Below are 22,082 nucleotides of genomic sequence, written 5' to 3' on the forward strand. Positions count from 1 at the left end.
GTGCAGAAGTAATATATCTCATAGGGTTTCAACTTGGTCATCATTATTTTGTAGCATTCAGTTTTGACTGTTTTGCTTTGATCGATATTGTTACTGAATATACTGTATTCCTGTTAAAATAAAGATAATGAAGGCAAACTTGCAAAAAAGACTTTGGCAAAAAGCATGTGGACTGTTTGCAAAGGCAGTTGACTACACAACTGGAACCATTTGGTGTCACATTCCAGAATGAGAGGAAAGGATGAGGAGGACCGAGTCCCAACGGACCTTTTTGCCTGGGAATGTTGTGAGTGGGGGGAGAAAGAACTTCCGGTGGCCATTTTGATTGGTTATAGGGGTTTAATCAAACCCTTAGAGATATTTGGTTTAAAAAGTTTTGAGTCATTTAATTCCCTTCTTACCCTAGTTGCATTAATTTATTCATTCAAAAGTTTTTTCAGTTTCACGTAATCAAAATTATTTTATACTTAGTAATTGCCAGCATTACTTATTTGGTTAAGAATTCACCCTATGGATAGCTGTGAAGTACAGTTATCTGGTTATATAGAATTTGTTAATACACAGAAAATTCTATTCAGTGAATTCAAATGAAGAACCTGTCTACCTTTCTAGCCTCGCCTATGTACTCTCATCTAATAACACAGACCTCCTTGCTGTTTGTCATACAAGACATTCCATTTCTGAACTCCAATCATTTTCTTCATGCCTCCTGTAATGCTCTTCCTCCACATCTTTGTCTCTCTTCTCAACCCTGGCTTCCTAAAAGTTCCAACTAAAATATCATCTCCTATAATAAACATTTCCTTATTCCCCATAATTCCTTCTATTGAGTATATCCAATTTATTCCATATATATTTCTTATTTATACTTAGTTGTTTTTCATGCCTCCCCTCTATGAGCTTCTTAAGCTGGAACCATCTTTTGCTTTATTTGTATCTTCATCAGTTAGCATAGCTCCTGGCACATAATAGGCACTAAATAAATGTTTATCGACTGACATTTTATAAATAGGAAGATCCTTGGTCACTAAAATTTTTTACCACTGTTGTGGAGAATGTTCTTTTCAAGGTCTATATAAAAGAAGAACGTTTCCATTAGATAGTGAGGTTACAAGATGTTTTCATTTGCAGATGCTATTGTGCAAGAACTTTGAAGTACCTGCAGTACCTCAATAATAAGATCTAGGGTATTCAATATCAACTTAGCCATATATACAAGAAAATTTAAATGGATGAAATTGTTTGTTGCCCATGCTAAGCTATAAGTGGATGGCCAATATATAACTGGGATAGACACTCTAAATATTATGAAGCGGACCCAGAATTAAATAGGAGGAAGGAACCTACAAATTTGAAAAATTATGCAGCGTGTAATAATCTTAAATAGCTCCTTAATACCACCACAAATTATTTTAACAAAAATAATCAGTGCTTGTATTAGTGTATTGTCATGAAAATTAAGTAGGCATTTACTTTAAGAAGTAAGCAGTAAATGTTTAAACTGAAGGCTGGTGAATAAAATATCCTTCCCCCATCACCTTTTGACCCCAGTCCTTTGCCTTTCCTCTCCCATGCCATGAATAGATAGCAGTTTGCATGAACTTTCTTGGGGATGTAATGGTGAAGCATCATTTTTAGAGCTGTGGCCAGGCCTTTGCTTTGGGGTGGGGTCTTTGCTTTTAGCTCTAGACTGGTTTTGAAAGGGTATAAGCAGCAGCTGTGTAATCGCTGATTGCTGATCAGAGCTCATCATATCCTCTGATGGGAACTGGGGGATTGGCTGGCTGAGCTTACACGTGACTGGCATGTGGTTGTATTGGCGCAGCCGAGTAGGGGGTGTCACTGGAGATGGAATGGAGGTGCAGCCAGGTTCGGAAATGGGGTAGGTGCGGGAATCAGGCAGCAACATTTGCTGCAGAGGGGGAGGGGGTAGTAGAAATGACTATGTAAAGGTTACATTTCCTACCCATTCCCAGAAGCCCCAAGAAGTTTAGATGCTTTTCATGAGCTTGGCCTATTTCATTCCTCTGTTGCATGTCAAACTGGAAAGGTTTTTTTCTCTTTTACTGCAGTGGTGACCAATGATGGCTTTTCTGTGGTTCTGATCAGGGTGTTTGACAGGAGAGGAAGAAGGGGGAGGGTGGGAATGTCCAGAGAGGTGGTAGGGAGAAAAAGTAGCTTTTGTTGCAGGAACTGGGTTTTGTTTTTAAAAAGCCTTTTGACATAAAAAAAGCAGAATAACAGTATCTAAGGAAACGGGTAAAGGACAACAAAGAATGGAGCAGATTAATGGCGAGTAGTGAAAGCTTTCCTACATTGAAGTCCTCCTATTTCCTCTACCACAGTAACTGCAGCAAGCAGCCTGTGCCAAAGGGAGGGATAGGGATACAAAGCAGCTGCTGATTCCTTGATGTGGATCTAGCAGAACCAATATGAAGCATTTCTGGGGAATGAAGGAAGAGCATGAGGCAGGTATTGCAGAGTTTACATGTGATCTTTTGAATAGTGAAAATCTGGTTGCTAGTAATCTGCATGCTGTTGTGAAACATCTAAGCAAAATCCCTTTGAATAGGGTGTCAGAAAGATACTGGTGTCTTTGTTAGTGACTAGATGTGGTGGCTTTTTGTGGTTAACTATAGCATTTTTCATCTGTGCTGAGGGAAAAAGCCAGAGGAATGAACCTATGATACATTGCTGGCCTCAGAAATCCATTTATAAGAAGCTTTAGTATTAAGTTGCAATGCAAGTACTATAATAAATAAAAATTTGGGTTTTTTATAGTGGAAAAATGGTAATCTTATGGAATGTCTTGACATTTTAATTTTACATCACAAAAGAGATACTCAAAATCTGTGATTTAACCCAAATCCTTTAGGAAATCTTAATAAATTATGTATGAAGCAGTGAGCCCTTTCTCTTCCTTTGTTAGGTGCAGCTTTTATGCTATTAATTAGGTCACCCCAAAATTGATCATTCTAGATTATAAAATGCTTTGTATAGAATTTGCTAAATGTTGTTTTGGTAGATTTGGTGTATTTGGACTCTACAGTTTTACTCTTACTTTGAAATATGTCATAAAATCCAGAAATAACTCAAATCATTTCATGATTTTTCTTTTATGTGCAATTAGGTGTCAAAAAAAGTAATTAAGAAACACTTTAAAAAAGAGATATGTTTTAAAATGTGGATACTTTGTTTTCTATACTGAACTGTGAATTGAATATGAGCTAAATTTACTGTGGTTTAGTTCCTTATTCTTTTTATATAGTTATACTAGATACATGCCACACCCCCATGGAGAGATGGCGCTTGTTTCCTTAAAAAAAATCACTTAAATTCAGATAGAGAATCCCTTAGATTTTTGGGGGGACTAATTCTTAAGACCGAGATCATTAGATTCTGAAATAATTTCTTTTCTAAAATCTGATATAAGAAAAAAATGTATTTTTTTTTACTTTAGAATACTAGTAGCATTTTTTAAGCTAGAAGGGATTTACAATTTTAAAAAAGTTTTCTTCTCCTATATTGTCAGTTAATCCATTGCTTTCTTTTTCTCTTAAACACTTTTATGTAAGGGAAATAAGCAGCAGATTCAAGAATTTCATGTGTAATATTTTTGTGGGTGAAATTAAAAATACTAAAGAATATTTGTAAGAATAAATTTGATTTTTGTACTTGAGAAATTATGTTGAAAATAAATTGGGGCCATCATTTTTTGTTAGGCTATTTCTGTGAGTCTAATTTTAAAATCTAATAGCAGAACTGCAAATTTGAGTTGCAGTTGAGACTGAAATACTATAAGAAAAATAGCTGACTCATTTAAATTACAAATCATAGTTCAGTGATAAATATAATGAATGTTGTGGAGTCCTGGAGTTTAGAATATTCTAATGTTTTAGCTGTCCAGAAGTTAACTGATTTTAAGTTAAATTTGATACATTGGAATTAAATATATTGAATATATAGCATATTAAAAAAAAACTATACATAATGTATATGGAAATGCTTATACTTGCTAGTTTTTAATCAGATTCAGAAAAATAAAAGATAAAAATTTTTTTTCAAAAAAAAAAAAAACCCCAAAATACCAAAAAACAGTGATAAATACCAGCTAATTTCATTAAAAAGAAAAAAAAGGAAATGTATAGCTTTCATTTTTGGAGTACACATAAAAATAGAGGGTGAACCTTCTTTGAATTTCTTGGAAAGGTAATGGAATGAGTTATGTTCTCTCAAAGAAGAGATTAGTCCAGGAAGGTAAAATTAATTATCCACAATTAATATATGTCAGAGCCAGAATTCAAACCTAAGTCTGTTGACTCCAAATCTGATGTTACAGTGAAAATTCATTTATTCAGTGCTCTGAGGCTCATGAATTATTACACCAAAACAACTTCATGAGATAGGTAGTATAAATATTAAACAGCCATTTTAGAGATGTACTAAGTCATTTGATTCTAATCTGAGTTTTCTGATTGCAAGTGCAGCATTCTTTCCAATATACTATGCTATTTCCATGTATCATGTAAAGTTGTCTAAGGGCAATCAGAAATAGACTTTTGGGGTGGATATATATTTTACCAGAAGTTTTAGAATTGATACTAAGTATCAAGACCAAGGCAGAAAAGTACAGACTAGGCAATTTGGATTAGACCAGCTAGCTCATTATCAAATTTAATTGTCTTTTCTCAGTTCTCATCCTTCTTGACCTTTGTGGTAAACATTCTCTCTTAGGTTTTTCACAATATTGCTTCTTCTGTCTTCCTCCTACCCAGGCCATGTCCAGTGACAACGAGTGACCTTCAAGGTTTTGCCCACATTCCTCTTTTCGTCCTGTACACTATTACACAGCATGATCTCATCAGCCCTCATGGATTCAGTTTCATTTCAGACTTAAATTCATATTTATCTGTATCTGACAGATGATTCTCGGATCATTTGTCCAGTACTAACTTCTGACTTCCTTCCAATCTCACATCTCCAGCTGTTTATTATCTTGAATTAGATAGGCATCTTGAATTCCATGTCCTTCCTCTCCTTTCTCCTAAACAGTATTCATTATTTTTTCTCCCAAACCCCTTCCTCTTCCTACCTTCTGCATTACTTTCTCCTGTTCTCCTATTCACTGCCAAAGCAGATACAATCTAGTTGTCATCTTCAACACTTCACTGTGGCTCATCCTACATATCTAATGAGTTCCTAATGATTCTACCTTCGCAATGTCTTTTGTATATTCCTCTTTTTCTTCTCTGATATTGCCCTTGTTTAGGCCCTCATATAGTCAAGTCACACCTATACTATTGCAATAGTCTATATCTCAGAATTTTCCGAGAGCAGAATACATGTTTTTTGTTGTTATTTTTCTCATCAATTTCCCAGGTATTTTCTAATTTGCTTTTTTAAAAATGAAATTAATTGGTCATAGGCTTTACCATTGTCTTCTTTTTTAATACATGTTTATCTTATCCTGAACCAGATAAAAAACTAACAGGTATGAGCATTTCCAAACACATTACATACAATCTTTAAAAAAGTATATATTTTTAACATGTTAATTCCAAAGCCATTGTATCATGTGGTTTCCTCTCAACTTTCTTCTCTCTTATGTGCTTTTTTAATGTTTCACTAATGCTCTTATTTTTTATTCTGCTTTACTATCATTATCTCCTGCCCCAGAATTTTTCTCTTGTGATCAGTAAGAATTATCAAATGACAAATCCATTTGTTCTCTTCTGTGAATTTTTAAAAAAATGCTTCAAAAACTTTTTTCTTTCCTTTTTTTTTTTTTTTAGAGGTAATAACTACTCCCACCTCCTTTACTCCACAAACTTCTCTTCAAGTAAAACAACGAAAAAACACCAGTATTTTTGAAACAAACATAGCAAAACAATTTTATGTACTTGCCATTTCCAAAAGTGTACATTTCATCATTCACCTTGAATTTATTATTATCCCTCTGCCAGGAAGTGACATGCATCTAAAATTGCATTCAGTAATTGTATTTACTAGTTTTAAGTCTTTTAGAATTGTTTTTCTTTTCATTGTCACATTTATAAATTATTCTCCTGATACTGCTCACTTTACTTTGTATCAATTCAGAACCTCTTTTTTTAAATATTCTCTTATCCCTCTCTTTCTCTTTAAAATTTTTTTTTCAATTCCAAATTTTACAAAACCAAATGAAATGAGCGTTTCCATATACAAAGAAAAAGAAGGTAGTTTACAAATGAACTCACAGATCTACAAAATAAATCCTCTCTACAAGTATCCCAACCCCTCTTCATCCTCCCCATATCACAGAAGATATAATCAAGTTGGCCAACATGTGCATATAAACTGACTGTGTATAATGTTCTTCTGATTCTACTCATTTCACTGTTCATTGTATCATGTAGTTCTTACCGAGTTTTTTAAAAAATCAGTCTGTCATTGTTTCTTATGGTGCAGTAGTATTCCATCACAATTATATACCATGGTTTGTTCAGCCATTCCCTAACTGATGGGCATCCCCATAGTTTCCAATTCTTAGCTCACAAAGAGCTGTTATAAATATTTTGGAACATGTTGGTTCTTTTTTACTTTTAATTCTTGGGGGTAGGTCTGGATCAAATGGTAAATATTCACAATTCTACCATTTAACAGCTAAACCAACAATGTATTAGGGTGCCACTTTCCTCACATCCCCTTGTAAGAGTGAAAATTTTGAGACTAACCTTAAATTAATAATGTTATTAAATCAAAAGCAGTAGGGGGAGAAGATGGAAAATTAGGGGAAAGATATGAAATTTACCTTCCTTACTGCTTTGTTTAGCTTGCTATTCTGCATTCGCCATGAGGGTCCCTAACCACACTCATAGATGACCAGCCAGGTCAAAACACAGAAGTAAAGAGAGTGAAATTCATCTTTTCTCCACCCCTAAACTCTCACGTGTTATGTCTCAGGAGCCAACCGTTGCATTCTATTTTGCCTGGGAGTCCAGTAAGGCAGTGCAGGGGAAATTGTTCTGCCCCCTGTCTAGTGATTCTTGACTGTGTTGCTGCATTTTTCTGGCTGCTGTTTTACCCTTGTGACTCAATTCACCCAGTGATTTCCTGGCACATAGTTCTGGTCTCCAGGTCAGAAGGAGATGAGTTCAAGTGTGCTCCACAGGAAAAGGAAGAAGAGAAAATTTTCTTTACACAATTCCCCTCTTTGATTCTTTGGGGAACCAGTATGTTAACATCTCCTCACTTGGGGTTTTTGGGCAATTAACATGTCAGGTCTCCCCAATGAAATCATTCCACATATGTAGCCTATACACCTAAAGATTCTCCTACTAGAGGTGTATAAAATATTGTACCTTACATAGATAGATTTTCAACAATTTTGGGGATAAGAGGAAAAGAAGAAAGAAAAAGATGACTGATAGACAAATACAAAAAGCCAACTAGGGGGCACTCCCCTTTGGCATAACAATATTCTAAATTTACATTTAGAATAAATGATAGGTTCAACCCCCATCAGTTCAGTTCATCATTCCCAAAGTTCACTCTGGATCTCTTGATGTAGTGTGAGAGATAGAGTGTCTAGGGCAAATAACAAAGAGCCATTGTCACTGAGTCATAGAGTACACAATGGATTATGAGGCATATGCTAGATGATTTTTTTTGTTTTGAATTTTCAAATGATTATGTGAATAGCTTGCCTTTCTTCTTTAAGAAGTTTTTTAAAACTCTTACCTTTTGTCTTAGAACGTATTGGTTCTAAGGCAGAAGAACAGTAATGGCTAGGCTATTGGGGTTAAGTTACTTTACCCAGGGCAACACAGCCAGGAAGTTTCTGAGGCTAGATTTGAACCCAGGACCTCCCCTCTATAGGCCTGGCATTACTTACTGTAAACAGAGTACTTCATACCATTTATCCAATTGAGTATGGGAAATGTTCTCCCTATTTCTTAGATATTTTAGGAAATGGGATAGTGATAGTGAGTGAATCTAACTCTCAGATGAGGAAACTGCAATATAGATAGCATCTTTCTTACAACATAAAGTGTTACAGAGTTACTTAGAACCTTGAAAGGTTGTTATTTTTCCCAGGTTCTTAAATCCTGTGTGTTAAGGTAGAATTTGAATCAAGGTCTTCTAGGCTTTGAGGCCACTAGTCCACATTGCTTTTCATATATTTGAATAAATTTGTTGCAAATACTTTTCTTGAGGTTTTAATTGCAATAGTTTTATTTTTATGCAGAAGCTTTTGAACTTTAATAAAATTGTTCATTTTCTTTTCTGTGGTCCTCTCAGAATCTTTTTTGGTCATCTCCTTCCTTGTTGTTCGTACTTATTTTTGATGTGATTTTTAATATCAATCATACCCATTTAGAGCTTATTGTGATTCTGTGTTGTGAGATCTTGGAATAACCCAAATTTCTCCAGCCTCCTTTCTGATTTTTCTATCTATCTATAAAGAAAACTATCCCGGTAGTTGGTTTCCTTTTCCAAACACTATTTTCATTTCTAAGAAGGCTTTTGTACTATGATAATATCTTTTGGCCATAGTTCTCTGTTTACAGTAAGTAATGCCAGGCCTATAGAGGGGAGGTCCTGGGTTCAAATCCCATAAGGCCACATACATCATGATAGATTCTTTTTCTTCTATTTTAGTGAAATCCCAATTTATATTCATATTTATTCTTCATATAAAAAACCAAAACACCATCATAGGGCTGCCCTCAAGGTCTATAGTGTGAACTTCCTCTGCTGAAATTCTTAGATATATATTGAGATAAAGATCTCAATAACTAATTTGGGTGAGGAGCCAAGTTAAACCATTATATTGTATTCTTGTATTAATAATGTCACAATAAGATTCTTTTTCTTTTTTTTAAACCCATACCATATATCTTAGAATTGATACTAAGTATCAGTTCCAAGGCAGAATAGCAATAAAGGCTAGGAAGTTGGGGTTACGTGGCTTTTCCAGGGTCACCCATCTAGGAAGTGTCTAAGGCCAAATTTGAATCCAGACTTCCCATCTGACTCCCTAGCTTTCATATCCTGGGAAATGATGGATGCCACCTTGAATGATAGGGAAGGCAGTTGGAAGACATGGAATGTTCCTGGGTGCCATGAGTCAGGGGCAAGCGTCAGTTGGCCTGGCAGTATAAATAACCCTGACAGCCACTTGGAAGGGGTCTTTCAGTCTTGGGTCTTTGGGCTCTTTAGGTCTTTAGGTCTCTGGGTCTTTCTAGCTCTTTAGGTCTCTAGGTCTCTGGGTGGTGAATGGAGGCTGGGAGGTCTATGAAGAAGAGGGTAGGAAGAATCTGAATATTTCCTGAAGACTGTGAGAGCTAGTGCATAACCAAACAATGATAGTGAGAAAGCTGCGAGAATAAGATTACCAACACAGCTGCATCAACAGCAGTCCCTATTCTCTGGCTTGGCTGTGGCCAGGTTAAGCCAGAGGTGTAGTGGAGAATAAAGCTCCATTTTCTACTAGATCAATAGCCTCCAGTCCTGATTGTCAGCTAGTTATAGATTAGGTTGATAGGGTCTCCAATCCCCAATTCTTGTCCTGTTTATCCTTTCCCTGATTTTAGATAAATTGAGTTTAACAAGTACCTTCCTGAGTGGTCTTTATATCACGACCCTTGGGGAGGGAGTCAATGCAGCCAGATATCAAACGTGATCCAAGGCAAATCAAAAGCCCTATAATAATTTATCCAAACCCAGGTTGGACCTGAAAGGCTTACCCATCCACCTAACTTTTTGGCGTCCTCCCTGGGCAACTGTTAGAGAAAAGGGGAAATTATAACAACTATCAAGGGTGATCGGGGTTGGTGTTCCCCCATCATCTGCAACTAGGGAGAATACATAGATACATTCACATCACTGTATATCTATATCTCCCTAGGCCCTTTTAAAATTTATAACACTATCCACTGAGCCCCTCACAGTAAGGTTCTCTAGTGTACTTTCTGAGACTTCTTTGTGAGAATATGATTTTAAAATGGACATAATTCATATTCCATATTCAGAAAAATAAAATTTTCTCAGTAGTTGCACAACAGAACACATTTTCAAGTAAGTTATTGGTTACTTTCTCAGTTGGTGGGGAAGGAGGAGGGAATTTGTCATTGAGATTGGTAAAATGTATGTGTAAATGTTTCAAGGTTTTATAAAATATTTCAAGGTTACCTGGAAGAAAAACAAGTTCATGAAGAAGATTCTCTTCGAACAGAAAGTTTAGCTATATCCTTTTTTTTTTTAAAACAAGCTTTACTTTTGTTTTTAGAATCAATACCAGTTCTAAAGGCAGAAGAATTTGACTTGTCTAGGGTCAAATAGCTAGGGAATGTCTGATTCCAGATTTGAATCCAGAACCTCTCTTCTTTCCAGGCCTGGCTCTTAACCCACTGAGCCATCACTGCCCCCAGCTACATGGTTTAAATTTTTATTTTAAATAGCTTTGAAAGCTTTAGGACTCTGATCAGTGCAGTAACCAAGCTTGGCTCCAGAAAATTGTGAGTGAAGCATGCTGCTCTTCTCTTGACAGATGATTAACTGAGAGTGCAAAAGAAGATAATTTTTGGATGTGGCTAGTAGAAAACTTGGTTCTGCTTGACAATATGTATTTCTTACAAGGTTTGTTCTTTCCTCAGTGATGATGTTGATGATAATGATGATGGTGATAGAGAGAAAAAACTAATTTTTAATCCTTGAAAAAAAATTTTTATTACTTTTGCCCTGTTTGCTTCAAAATAAGACATCTGTTTTTTATATAATTTTCCTAGAAATTTAATCAAAAGAGTCTGATTTCTCTCCTTAATTCAAGGAATTATACAGTATTGTTCTAAAACCTTTAAGTATTCTTTGGAAATAAATGTCAGGGAAGAGATTGGTTTTCTCCCCTTCTTTTTAAATAAGAATCTTTTGGTAAAAAATTTCAAAACATTTTTAATTTCATAGGTCCAAGGGTAGCCAAGGATGGCAGCAGCTTCATATGATCAGTTGTTAAAACAAGTTGAAGCACTGAAGATGGAGAACTCAAATCTTCGACAAGAGCTAGAAGATAATTCCAATCATCTAACAAAACTGGAAACTGAGGCATCTAATATGAAGGTACTAAGACTATTATTTTAGTTGGTCTGATTATATTCATTTTTTTCTCCATGTAAATTTAGGTTCAGAATATCCAAAATTTTAGTAGGCTAAGAGAGTGTTCCTCAAAAGAGAGCTTTAAAATGCAATTTTAAAATGAATTATTGTCATGGCATTCTTGCTGAGTTCCTCAGCAAGGACTTCCTTTGTCCTTGACCTATCCCTGATCTGAATGATTTTCTGCTGCAGAACATCCTTGGTCCACATGCCCTATTCTAACATAGTGAAAACTATCAGAAGAAAAAAATTTTTGCCATTTAGTTTTTCTGAATTCTGTCAGGAAATGTTTGAGATTGTTGAAATTTTAGATTTTATAGATAGGGATTCATATATTCACCAACAGGTAGTGAATATATTCATGGTAAAGCTAAGTGAGCAGAAATTCCAATAGACCCAGAACATGGAAAATACTTAAAGCACCATATAACTAGGTTTATATTTATTTAGACTTTTATTTATATTTAGTTTTCCTAAAAAGAATTATGAAAGAGTGCTTTCAGTCTTTCCAGTGGAAGAAAAAAAGGCTGTCTGAAGTTAAGGTTCCAAGAAGCAGAGAAACAGGTGACAATTGGAATGGATTCTAGTATAATTTCCCAGTCATTGCTAAGGAATTTAATTATAATTCTCCAAAAGCAATAGCTGACAAGATTGTTGATAATATCGGAATTATATTTTCTTTTGATGAGTATGAAATGAAGACATTCATATTATGTTGAACTTATTACCATTTTATTCCTGCATGTCAATTTAGATGAGGGAAAAAATTTTGATGTTACAGGGTAGTTTTCTTTTAGAAAGCAACGAATATTACAATAAAAGTTGGGATAATTTGAGGTTTGTAAGTCTCAAAAAGAAAAAAAAACATTTAGAGATGAATTTTGAAATATAGCCAATAAGCGGAAGGCAAGTATAGCTTGCTTATGCATTTTAGATATACTTACCCAGGTACATCATTGATAACTCATCACTTTAATTGGCATTAGAAGCTAAGAAATTAGGTAAAAAACTAATGCCTTAATAAATAAAGAGAAATAGTTTTCAGCGAACAAAATATATCTGGAAGTTGAAAAAAAATGAATGGTCATATATCCCCACTAAATCTTCTTAAGAATTTACATATAGGGCAGCTAGGTGACTCAGTGGATTGAGAACCAGGGCCAGAGATGGGAGGTCCTGTGTTCAAATCTGGTCTCAGACATTTCCTACCTATTTAACTCTCATTGCCTAGCCCTTACCACTCTTCTGCCTTGGAACCAATACACAGTATTGATTCTAAGACAGAAGGTAAGGGTTTTTAAAAAAATGCTAAAAAAAAAAAATTACATATAAAAATACTGTAATAATTAATTTTATCAGATGCAATGTATAATGTTTAAAGAAAAGAGAATGGATTTTCTCTGAGAGTTTTGGAAATCATTCTTGCCATTTTGAAGTTATAAAAGTTCTTTTAAGGGAGAATTAAATATGAAACCTTTCTTCCCCTATTAGTGATTATGATCTATTCATTGCTTTTGTCAATAGCACTGAAAAACACATACCACAAATGCTATATCCTGTATTCTTCCTGCTTTGCCTTTTTCTCTCTGACCTTTCCCTATATCTTGATTTCCTGTCTGAATTCTTTGCTTTCTATTTATTGCTTTTTCTTCCTTCGTTTCTTCTAATTCATCATTCTCTTTTAATATTTCAATTCTGCTTACATGCATATTTTTATCTCCTGAATTTCTAAAAAGCTTTCAATGGATTCAACACTTTTTGGGTATCTTCTCCCATTTATATTCAAAATTTGTCTAACTTTTTTTTGGATTTATTCTTTTTTTTCCCTTTTAATATAAAAAATTATCTCATTAATGACTAAACTGACCTTTAAGGTATATTTCTGTTTGACCTCTTTACCACCTTGTCATTGCCATCTCTTCCAGTATAAAACTCCCTCTAACCTTTAAGACAAGAGTGAACTTCTATGATAACAATAAGATGTGAATCCAAAGGTAACTGTAGTTATTGTATAACTGCATAGGTAGCATTTAGCCTATTGTGTTTTTAACAGTTATCTGGTTACTTTTATAACTTTCTAACCACTTTTCAAGTTAGCTTCAGCAGTAAGATAAATTTCAACATATAATCCAGAATACTACTCATAATTATGGTATTTAGTAACTTGAAAAATCAGCCAATATATTAAGAAAAGGATTCATGGTATATGTTATTTTCTTTGTTTTGATTGGTTTACCAGCAGTGGTTATTTTCAGGTAAATGAGGTAAGCATAACAATATTGTTGGTCTATTAAAAAAGCAGACCAGTTAATTTTGGGACTATAGCAACACAATTGACTGTGACATGTTGAAAAGTATTGCTTTAGATGTAATCAGGATTCTGATCTCCTTGAGGAAGAAAATCTTGTAGATTAGATAATAGACATTATAGAGAAATAAAAGAGGGTAACTGTTCTTCCTGAAGTGTTGATAGCCTATGTTGTTTTGATTAAATTTTCAAAACAGGAGGTAGGATCTAGACCTCACTGACTGACAGGGTCCCACCTAATTAACAGCATTTATTGCTGACGTGCTGTATTTATTCCATCCTGCTCTAGTTCTTGTCTAGATAGTCTTAAAACTCATGACTGTTTTATGTTTAAACATAGAACAAGTTCACTTATACAAAACAAGCTTTCATCAGAGTAGGGAAGGAAACTTGCCACAGGAATTGAACTGGAAAAGTTCTAGTCATTCACCAGGGTTGCTGGTTATAGATTTGGTGTTCATAGCGAAGATAGCAGAACTCCAAGTTTGACTGATCTTTCTTTCAAAGCACATTCAAATGATCTAATGAAATTGAAATTGACTTAGTATAATTTTACTAACATGGTTTAGGGATTTGTAACTTTTAAAAATATTTTGATAACTATTTCACCTTAGTTGGTTTCCTTTGTAATCTTAATGCATTTTACATACACACACATTTCTAAGAAGGGATCTGTAGACTTCACCATACTGCTTAAGTTTTATGATGGACAAATAATTAACTCCTGACTTAGATTTTTAGCAAAGGAGGTTGCTGAAGGCACAATCATAGACATAAGCATACATATTCTCAAAAGACCCCTTAGCCATGTCTGATACAATTGGTATCTCTCTCTCTCTCTCTCTCTCTCTCTCTCTCTCTCTCTCTCACACACACACACACACACACACACACACACACACACACGCAGGAGCTACTCATTTTGGGCATCTGGGTTCTGAAAAAATTTATAGAGATTTCAGAAGGTCCCTTTTACTGTTATTTGTTGTCCTTAGGGTTTTTTGTTGTTGTTGTCTTTAGAGTCGGTTCTCATAAAGAGAGCCATTTTACAGATTCAGTTCTAAAACAAGTTTATGAGAATCTGAGTATGACACCAAAATTTTATGTCCCATATCACCCACAAAGTTCTGGTCAGGTGGAGAGACTAAACAGAGAAATCAAAATTATGGTTGAAAAATTATGCACAGAAACTCATTTGAAGTAGCCAGAGATTTTGCCTCTAGTGCTGTTCTATCTGCACACTAGACCATGAAGAGATGTGCATATCTCACCATATGAAGTGTTTTTTGGACATTCGTCATTGCAGGCAAAAAGTTTTAAGAAAGCTTATGTATCTGTGCTTAGAGGCGAGCTTGCACTTACTGAATACATCACAGAGTTACAAAACAGGGTTAGAAAATTACAGGAAATGGGAATTTTAAGTCAAGGGGGTCTGTTAGATTATGCACTCCATACAATAAAACCTGGGGATTCAGTTTACATCAAAAACTTTAATAGAATTAGCACCACCCAACCATTATGGGTAGGACCATTCCATATTATTTCAACGACACCTTCAGCTGTTCGTGTATTAGAGAAAAGAATGATGGCTGCATTGTTTGCATATGAAAAAAGCAACAGCAGCAGAAGAGATTACATCAGACAACATGGCTGCAGTCAAAAAGATGTCAGAAGAAGTAATTATTCAAGAAGAAGAATAAAATGGAGACAGATCAAGATAGAAACAAAGAAGACAACATAGAAGAAACAGAAGATGACAGCAGAAAGGATGATTGAACTGTAACAAAGACATTGCAGAAAAAATCAACATAGAAAAGAGGAACACAGACTGATTATGAACATGAACTGTAAGATTTTTGCACCATTATAACATTACATACTTTCACTATAGTTGCAAACACATTACATAGCAACAGCACGAAGACAGAAGACAGTAGCAGAGGAGGTGACTTCAAAGATTTGGTAAGTAGTTACTACAAAATAACATATACATATAGGACACATTTCTCACAAACTCTGCAACATCATAAACAGGTAATGAGTATTCATAGAAATAGATAAATACAGATAAATCACCTTGGGAAGATAATAATAATTGCACATATTAAATTAATCAGATCTTATCTCACAGGAAGACTTTATGTGTTCCTGGGAAATTAACATCAAGAGAACATACATAACTTCCCAGCTGTGTGACCCTGGGCAAGTCACTTGACCCCCATTGCCTACCCTTACCACTCTTCCACCTATAAGTCAATACACAGAAGTTAAGGGTTTAAAAATTAAAAAAAAAAAAGAGAACATATATATCTTTCTAAAGAAAATCTTTAAGGTTTTTATAAACTATTTTAAGGAGAGAACTTTATTTTCCTCCTGCAAAATGTAAATAGTTTGTAAATACTATTGTACATAGTCTTTAATATATATATGTGTATATATATATATATAATTTATACATAAAATATACATAGGTGTAGAAATTGTACAGCTCTACATATTTCTATAAATTTGTATATAGTTAAATTATTGCAAGGTTTTGCTTTTATTAGTATAGCAAGTTGATTTTGAGTTTTAATGTAGTTATTTTTGGTTTTCTGTATTAGCAATAGTTCTTAGCATAGTAAAGAGTTTCTTTTGAATTGTTCAAATAGTATTTGTATAATGCAGTTTGTCATTTCCTCCATTCATTATGTTGAGCTCTTTTAACCAATATTATCTTTTCTCTACCTATGAAGTTCTTTTTGTTGTTCAGAACTTGGTGCCTCAGATTGTTTTAAAGATTACTGCTTTGTAATTTTTTTGAGACCTGGTACTTCTAGGCCACATTCCTTCATATGTTTTCATCGATTCCTTTGGTATTCTTTTTTTTTCCTTTTTCTTTTCTCATTTTCTTTTTCAACTACATTTTTGTAGTAGCAATTTTTAACAATTGTTACCTGATATTTTTCTATCTAGATTCTTTCCCTCCCTCTTTCCCTACCCCCAAAGATGGTTAATAGTCTAATATAGTTTATTCTAGTGTTGTCATATAATACATATTTCCATCTTCTTCATGCCAGGAAAAGGAAATAAAGTGAAAAATGGTATGTTTTGATATGCATTCAGGATTCCAACCATACCTTATATGGTTGGTTATAGTATTTTTCATTGTGAACACCTTGGTGTTATCTTGGAACCTTACTTGGCTAATAATACTTTTGTCCGTCACAGCTGATCATCATACAGTATTTCTGTTACTATTTACAATATAATGGTTCTACTCACTTCACTTTTTGCATAAGTTCATATAAGTCTTTCCAGGTTTTTCTGAACTTATCCTATTTATCATTTTTTATGATACAATAGTATTCCATTGCAAACCATATACTGCAGCTTGTTCAACCATTCCCCAATTGATAAACATCTTGTCAAGTTACAATTCTTAGCTGTTACAATAATAGCTGCTATAAATATTTTTGTACACATAGGTGTTTTCCTTTTTTTTTTAATTACTTTGCAATATAGACTTAGTAGTAGTATCAGTTTTATAAAAGGCCCTTTGACCATGGTTCCAGATTGCTCTCCAGAAGGTTGTATCAGTTCACAGTTCCCACCAACAATGTATTAGTGTCCCAATTTTCTCATATCCCTTCCGACATTTATCATTTTCCTTTTGGTCATATTAGCCAATCTGATAGCTATGAGGTTGTATCTCAGAGTTATTTTAATTTGCATTTCTCTAAGCAATAGTGATTTGGAGCATTTTTTCATATGATGAGGTAATTTTAATTTTTTTCTGAGAACTACCTGTTCACATCCTTTGACCATATATCAATTGGAGAATGACCTGAATTCTTACAAATTTGAGTCAGTTCTTTCTATATATATATGAGAAATGAGGTCTTTATCTGAGATATTTGATATAAATTTTTTCCCCAGTTTTGTTGTTTACCTTTTAATGTTGCATTGGTTTTGTTTGTACAAAAACTTTTATTTAATGTAATCAATTATCCATTTTATATTTTTTAATCTTCTCTGTTTTATTTAATCATAAATTCTTCCTTTTCCATAAGTCTGGCACGTGAATTATTCTGTGTTCCCCTAATTTGTTTTTTTTTTGTTTTTTTTTTTTTTTGGTTTTTGCTTTAAAAATCCATACCTTCCATTTTAGAATTAATACTGTGTACTGTTCTAACGGCCAAAGAGTTATAAGGTCTAAGTAAGTAATGGTGAACCTTTTAGAATCCAAGTGCTCTTCTCCCCCGCCACCGCTACCACCTTACCCCAGACAGTGGAGGGAGAAAGGCAGGGGGATGACCTGAGCTTTCCACTCAGGGGAGAGGAAGTAAGTACTTCCCTTAGGCTGCTGGGCAGAGGGGTAGCAAGGGGGAAAGGAGCAGCTCCACCTGAGTCCCTCTGCCTTTCTAGTAACTAACTCTGGTGGGTGAAGGTTCCCATGTCCACAGAGGTTCACCATTGGGTTTAGGCAATGAGGGCTGTGTGGTCACCTGAATTTTTGTTTTGGCTGTCCCCTTTTATTTCTATTTCAAATATCCACTTTGACTTAATATTGGTATATTGTAAAGAATCTATACCTAGTTTCTGCCTTGTTTTCCCAGCAGTTTTTGTCAGACAGTAAGTTTTTCCCCCTCAAAGCTTGGATCTTTGGGTTTAGCATACGCTGGGTTACTATATTCATTTACTTCTTTGTGTTGATTTCCTAACCTATTAATAATTCCACTATTCTTCTTCTTAACCTATATAAGATTGTTTTGGTGAATACTACTTTATAATACATTTTGACATCTGTTATGACTAGGTCTCATTCCTTGACTTTTTTTTCATTATTTCCCTTGATATTCTTGACTTTTTGTTCTTGCAGTTGAATATTGTTACTTTTTCTCTAGAATCATGTCATTTTCTTGTAATTTAATTGATATGACTAATAAATAAATTAAGTAGAATTGTCATATTTGTATTGGTTTGACCTACTCCTGAGCAATTAATATTTTTCCAGTTGCTTATTTATTTGAAAAGTGTTTTGTAAGTGTATTCATATAGTTCTTAGGTTTGTCTTCATGTTGAATTTTGTTGGTGGTATATAGAAATACTGATGATTTGTGTGGGTTTCTTTTAATATGGCCTACAACTTTGCTGAAGTTAATTATTTCATCTGGTCTTTTAGTCAGCTCTCTGGGATTCTCTAGCCTAAATTTAATCATATTGTCTACAGAGAGTGATAGTTTTGTTTCCTTATTGCCTATTTTATTTCCTTTAATTTCTTTTTCTTATTGCCATTGCAAGCATATCTAATACATTATTGAAGAATAGGAGTGATAATGGGCATCCTTGCTTCACACCTCTGATCTTATTCGAAAGACGTCTGACTTATCCCCATTGTAGATAATGATAATAACTACTTAATCATTTTAAGGAAAGCTCCATCTATTCCTCTGCTTTCTAGTTGTTGTTGTTTTTTAATAGGAATTTTGTCAAAACCTTTTTCAGCATCTATTGAGATAATCAGTTATGCTGATGTTTTTCCTAATATTGAACTAGTTCTGCATGCATAGCATAAACTCTGACTGATAATAGTGTATGATCTTTTTGATATATTGCTATAATTTCCTTGCTAGGATTTTATTTACAATTGTGTCAATATTCATTAGGGAAATTGATCTATAGTTTTTTCTCTGTTTTTGCTCTTCATGGTTTAGATATCTGCACTTTAATTGTGTCATAAAAGGAATTTGGTAATATTCCTTCTATACCTTTTTTCAAAAACATTTTGTTTTTTAAATTTTTGATAGAATTCTTTTGTGAATCCCTCTATTCCAGGGAATTTTTTCCTTAGGGAGCTTATTGATGGCTTGCTTAATTTCTTTTTCCAAGATGGCATTACATAAGTATTCTTTTCTTCTTTTCTTAATCTGGACAATTAAAATTTTTGTAAATATTCATCCATTGCACTTAGATTGTTCTATTGGCATATAATTGGGTAAGATAGTCTATAATAATTGCTTTAATTTCTTCTTCATTTGGTGGTGAATTCAGCATTTTCATTTTTCAAACTGGTAATTTGGTTTTCTTTTTTAAATTGTATTAACCAATGGTTTATCTGTTTTACTGTGTTTTTCCCTCACAAAACCAGCTCCTCTCATTTACTTTTTTATTTTTTAAAAAACACTTACCTTCCATCTTTGAATCAATACTTGAGTGTTGCTTCTAAGGCAGAAAAGAGCTATGGATTAGGCAATTGAAGTTAAGTGACTTGCCTAGGGCTACACAGCTAAGAAATATCTGAGGCCCCATTTGAAACCAGGACTTCCCATCTCTAGGCCTGGCTCTGAATACACTGAGTCACTTTGCTGCCCCTTTTCATTTACTCTTGGGGGCCCCAACTATTATCCATATGTAAAAAAGAGTGTTGGTAAGATGAAACCCAAGGTGGATTGATGGTTATGTCCACCTAGGTAACTTCTCTGGGCCAGTAAGCGCAGACCCCTGGAGACTAACTTTAAAAAAAAAAAACCCACAATATTTATGTTTATTATTAGATTAAGGATAGAATCACTGTCAATCAAGACAAGGTGACCCTGATTCTAAAGGAACTAATTCTCAAACCCACCAAATCTATGTTTCTCACGAGAAAGTCTTTGGCTACCTACTATACTAGCTCCCTACTTTCTGGCCAAGTACCCCAAAACCTAGCTTTTATCCTCAGACTGTTCAGTTATTCTCCAAAAGCTATTGAGAAGGTACTCAAAATGGGCTACTCCCCCCCCCCCCCCCCGGCCTGGGGTTGACTCTTGAGGTAAAAACCTAAAAGCCCCAAATGAGAGAATCTTTAGAGTACCTTAGCCAAATTCTCAGAACACAGCAGGGAAAGCCAGATAACTTTTTTTTTTTTTAACCCTTGTACTTTGGTGTATTGTCTCATAGGTGGAAGATTGGTAAGGGTGGGCAATGAAGGTCAAGTGACTTGCCCAGGGTCACACAGCTGGGAAGTGGCTGAGGCCGGGTTTGAACCTAGGACCTCCTGTCTCTAGGCCTGACTCTCACTCCACTGAGCTACCCAGCTGCCCCCTCAGATAACTTTTGAGATGTTCTCCAGTGCCCAGAAACCTCCAGACTTCTCCTAAAACGGGTTAGGTCCAGCTAGCAAACAAGAGCTGCTGCTTCTCTTCCAGCTTAAGAATAGGAAGTGACAGTTTTTTCTCACTCAAACCCCTTCTTCTCCAGTCACCTGCATTCCAGAATCCTTTCCAGGGTCCAAATCTAAATTTGCCTCAGTCTTTTTGGAGACAATTTCCACTTCCCTTTCACTTACTCATATCCCCTATAACCCTATACCTACACATACACAGATGACTTCCAAATTTCCATGTATGTGCCCACATCTCCAAATATTAAGACATTTGTACTCGAATGTTTCAAAAATTACTCAGTCTCCATATTTTTAAATTGAGTTTATCATTTCTCCAAAATTGTTTCTTCTCATTTTGTTTTGTCCAGTGACACTTCTATTCCCTTAGCTTCTCTTTTTTAAAAAAAAATTTTTTTTTTTATTTTATTTTAAACCCTTAACTTCTGTGTATTGACTTATAGGTGGAAGAGTGGTAAGGGTAGGCAATGGGGGTCAAGTGACTTGCCCAGGGTCACACAGCTGGGAAGTGTCTGAGGCCGGATTTGAACCTAGAGCCTCCCGAGGTCTCTAGGCCTGGCTCTCAATCCACTGAGCTACCCAGCTGCCCCTTCTCTTTTTTAAAATATTAATTTTTGTCCTTGATTCATCTGTATGTCTCACTCTATGTAATTGATTAATTCTGTCGAATAATCTCTGTATTCTCTCTTGCATCTGTCTCTTCTGCTAGTCAGGGCCTCAACATCTTACCTCTAAACTATTGCAATAGCTTCCTGATTGAACTCCCTACTTTAGTTCTCTCCCTTCTCCAAACCATTTCCACACTGTCATGTAATAATGTTTCTTGTTCATATATCTTACTGTAGCACTCTTATGTCCAAGGTCTTTTAATAGCTCCAAAAGTTCTAAATTTAGTATTTGTGCACACATGTGCGCACGCACACACACACAAATACATACACGTTTGACACTATCTTTCCTTTCTAACCTCTAGGATTCCTTTCTACATATTACTGTGCGTTGCCAACAAAATGTGTTCCTAATACATCTACCTGTACTGTTCTCTTTTTCTGCTTTTCCTCTTCATAGTATTCTATTTGCTTGGATTTTACAAATATTGTTATGTTTTTGCCATTTTTCTGCTTACTATGATATGCTATATAGAATAAGTGCTTATATATTTGTTCAATTAGATGTCATCAAAGCATTAGAAGGATGCCATAAAAAGTGGAAGCCAGGACATAATCATCAGGAATTATGTAAAAACTAACAAAGGCTTCCTGCTCTAAAGACAGAAAAACTAATTTGAAAAGGAATCATTTTCTATAGTATATAAAGAATTAGAGAAGGAAGAGAGGAAATCCCTTTTATTGGATAGGGAAAGACCATTAATGAAATCTTTATATAAAATATTTTAACGGTACAAGGAACAGTAAATTGATCAGGGTACATTTGGCTTTAGGCAAGTCACATGGTACATTTGCCTCAGTTTTCTTATTTGAATGGGAAAAATAATAC

At 34.7% G+C, this 22,082-nt stretch overlaps 1 protein-coding gene and 1 pseudogene across 1 annotated transcript in view; one reads left to right on the forward strand and one right to left on the reverse strand.

Moving 5' to 3' along the window:
• Positions 1–4,872, reverse strand: part of LOC123250920 — a 29,904-nt pseudogene extending 25,032 nt beyond the window's left edge.
• Positions 1–22,082, forward strand: part of APC (APC regulator of WNT signaling pathway) — a 236,043-nt gene that overhangs the window by 34,242 nt on the left and 179,719 nt on the right. The window contains exon 2 of the mRNA XM_044662181.1: positions 10,945–11,097. Coding sequence (XP_044518116.1) covers positions 10,963–11,097 — 135 coding nt within the window. The 5' untranslated portion in view covers positions 10,945–10,962. The remainder of the gene's footprint in view (positions 1–10,944; positions 11,098–22,082) is intronic.

This window comes from Gracilinanus agilis, chromosome 1 (assembly GCF_016433145.1).
Source record: "Gracilinanus agilis isolate LMUSP501 chromosome 1, AgileGrace, whole genome shotgun sequence".
Taxonomy (NCBI): Eukaryota; Metazoa; Chordata; class Mammalia; order Didelphimorphia; family Didelphidae; genus Gracilinanus; species Gracilinanus agilis.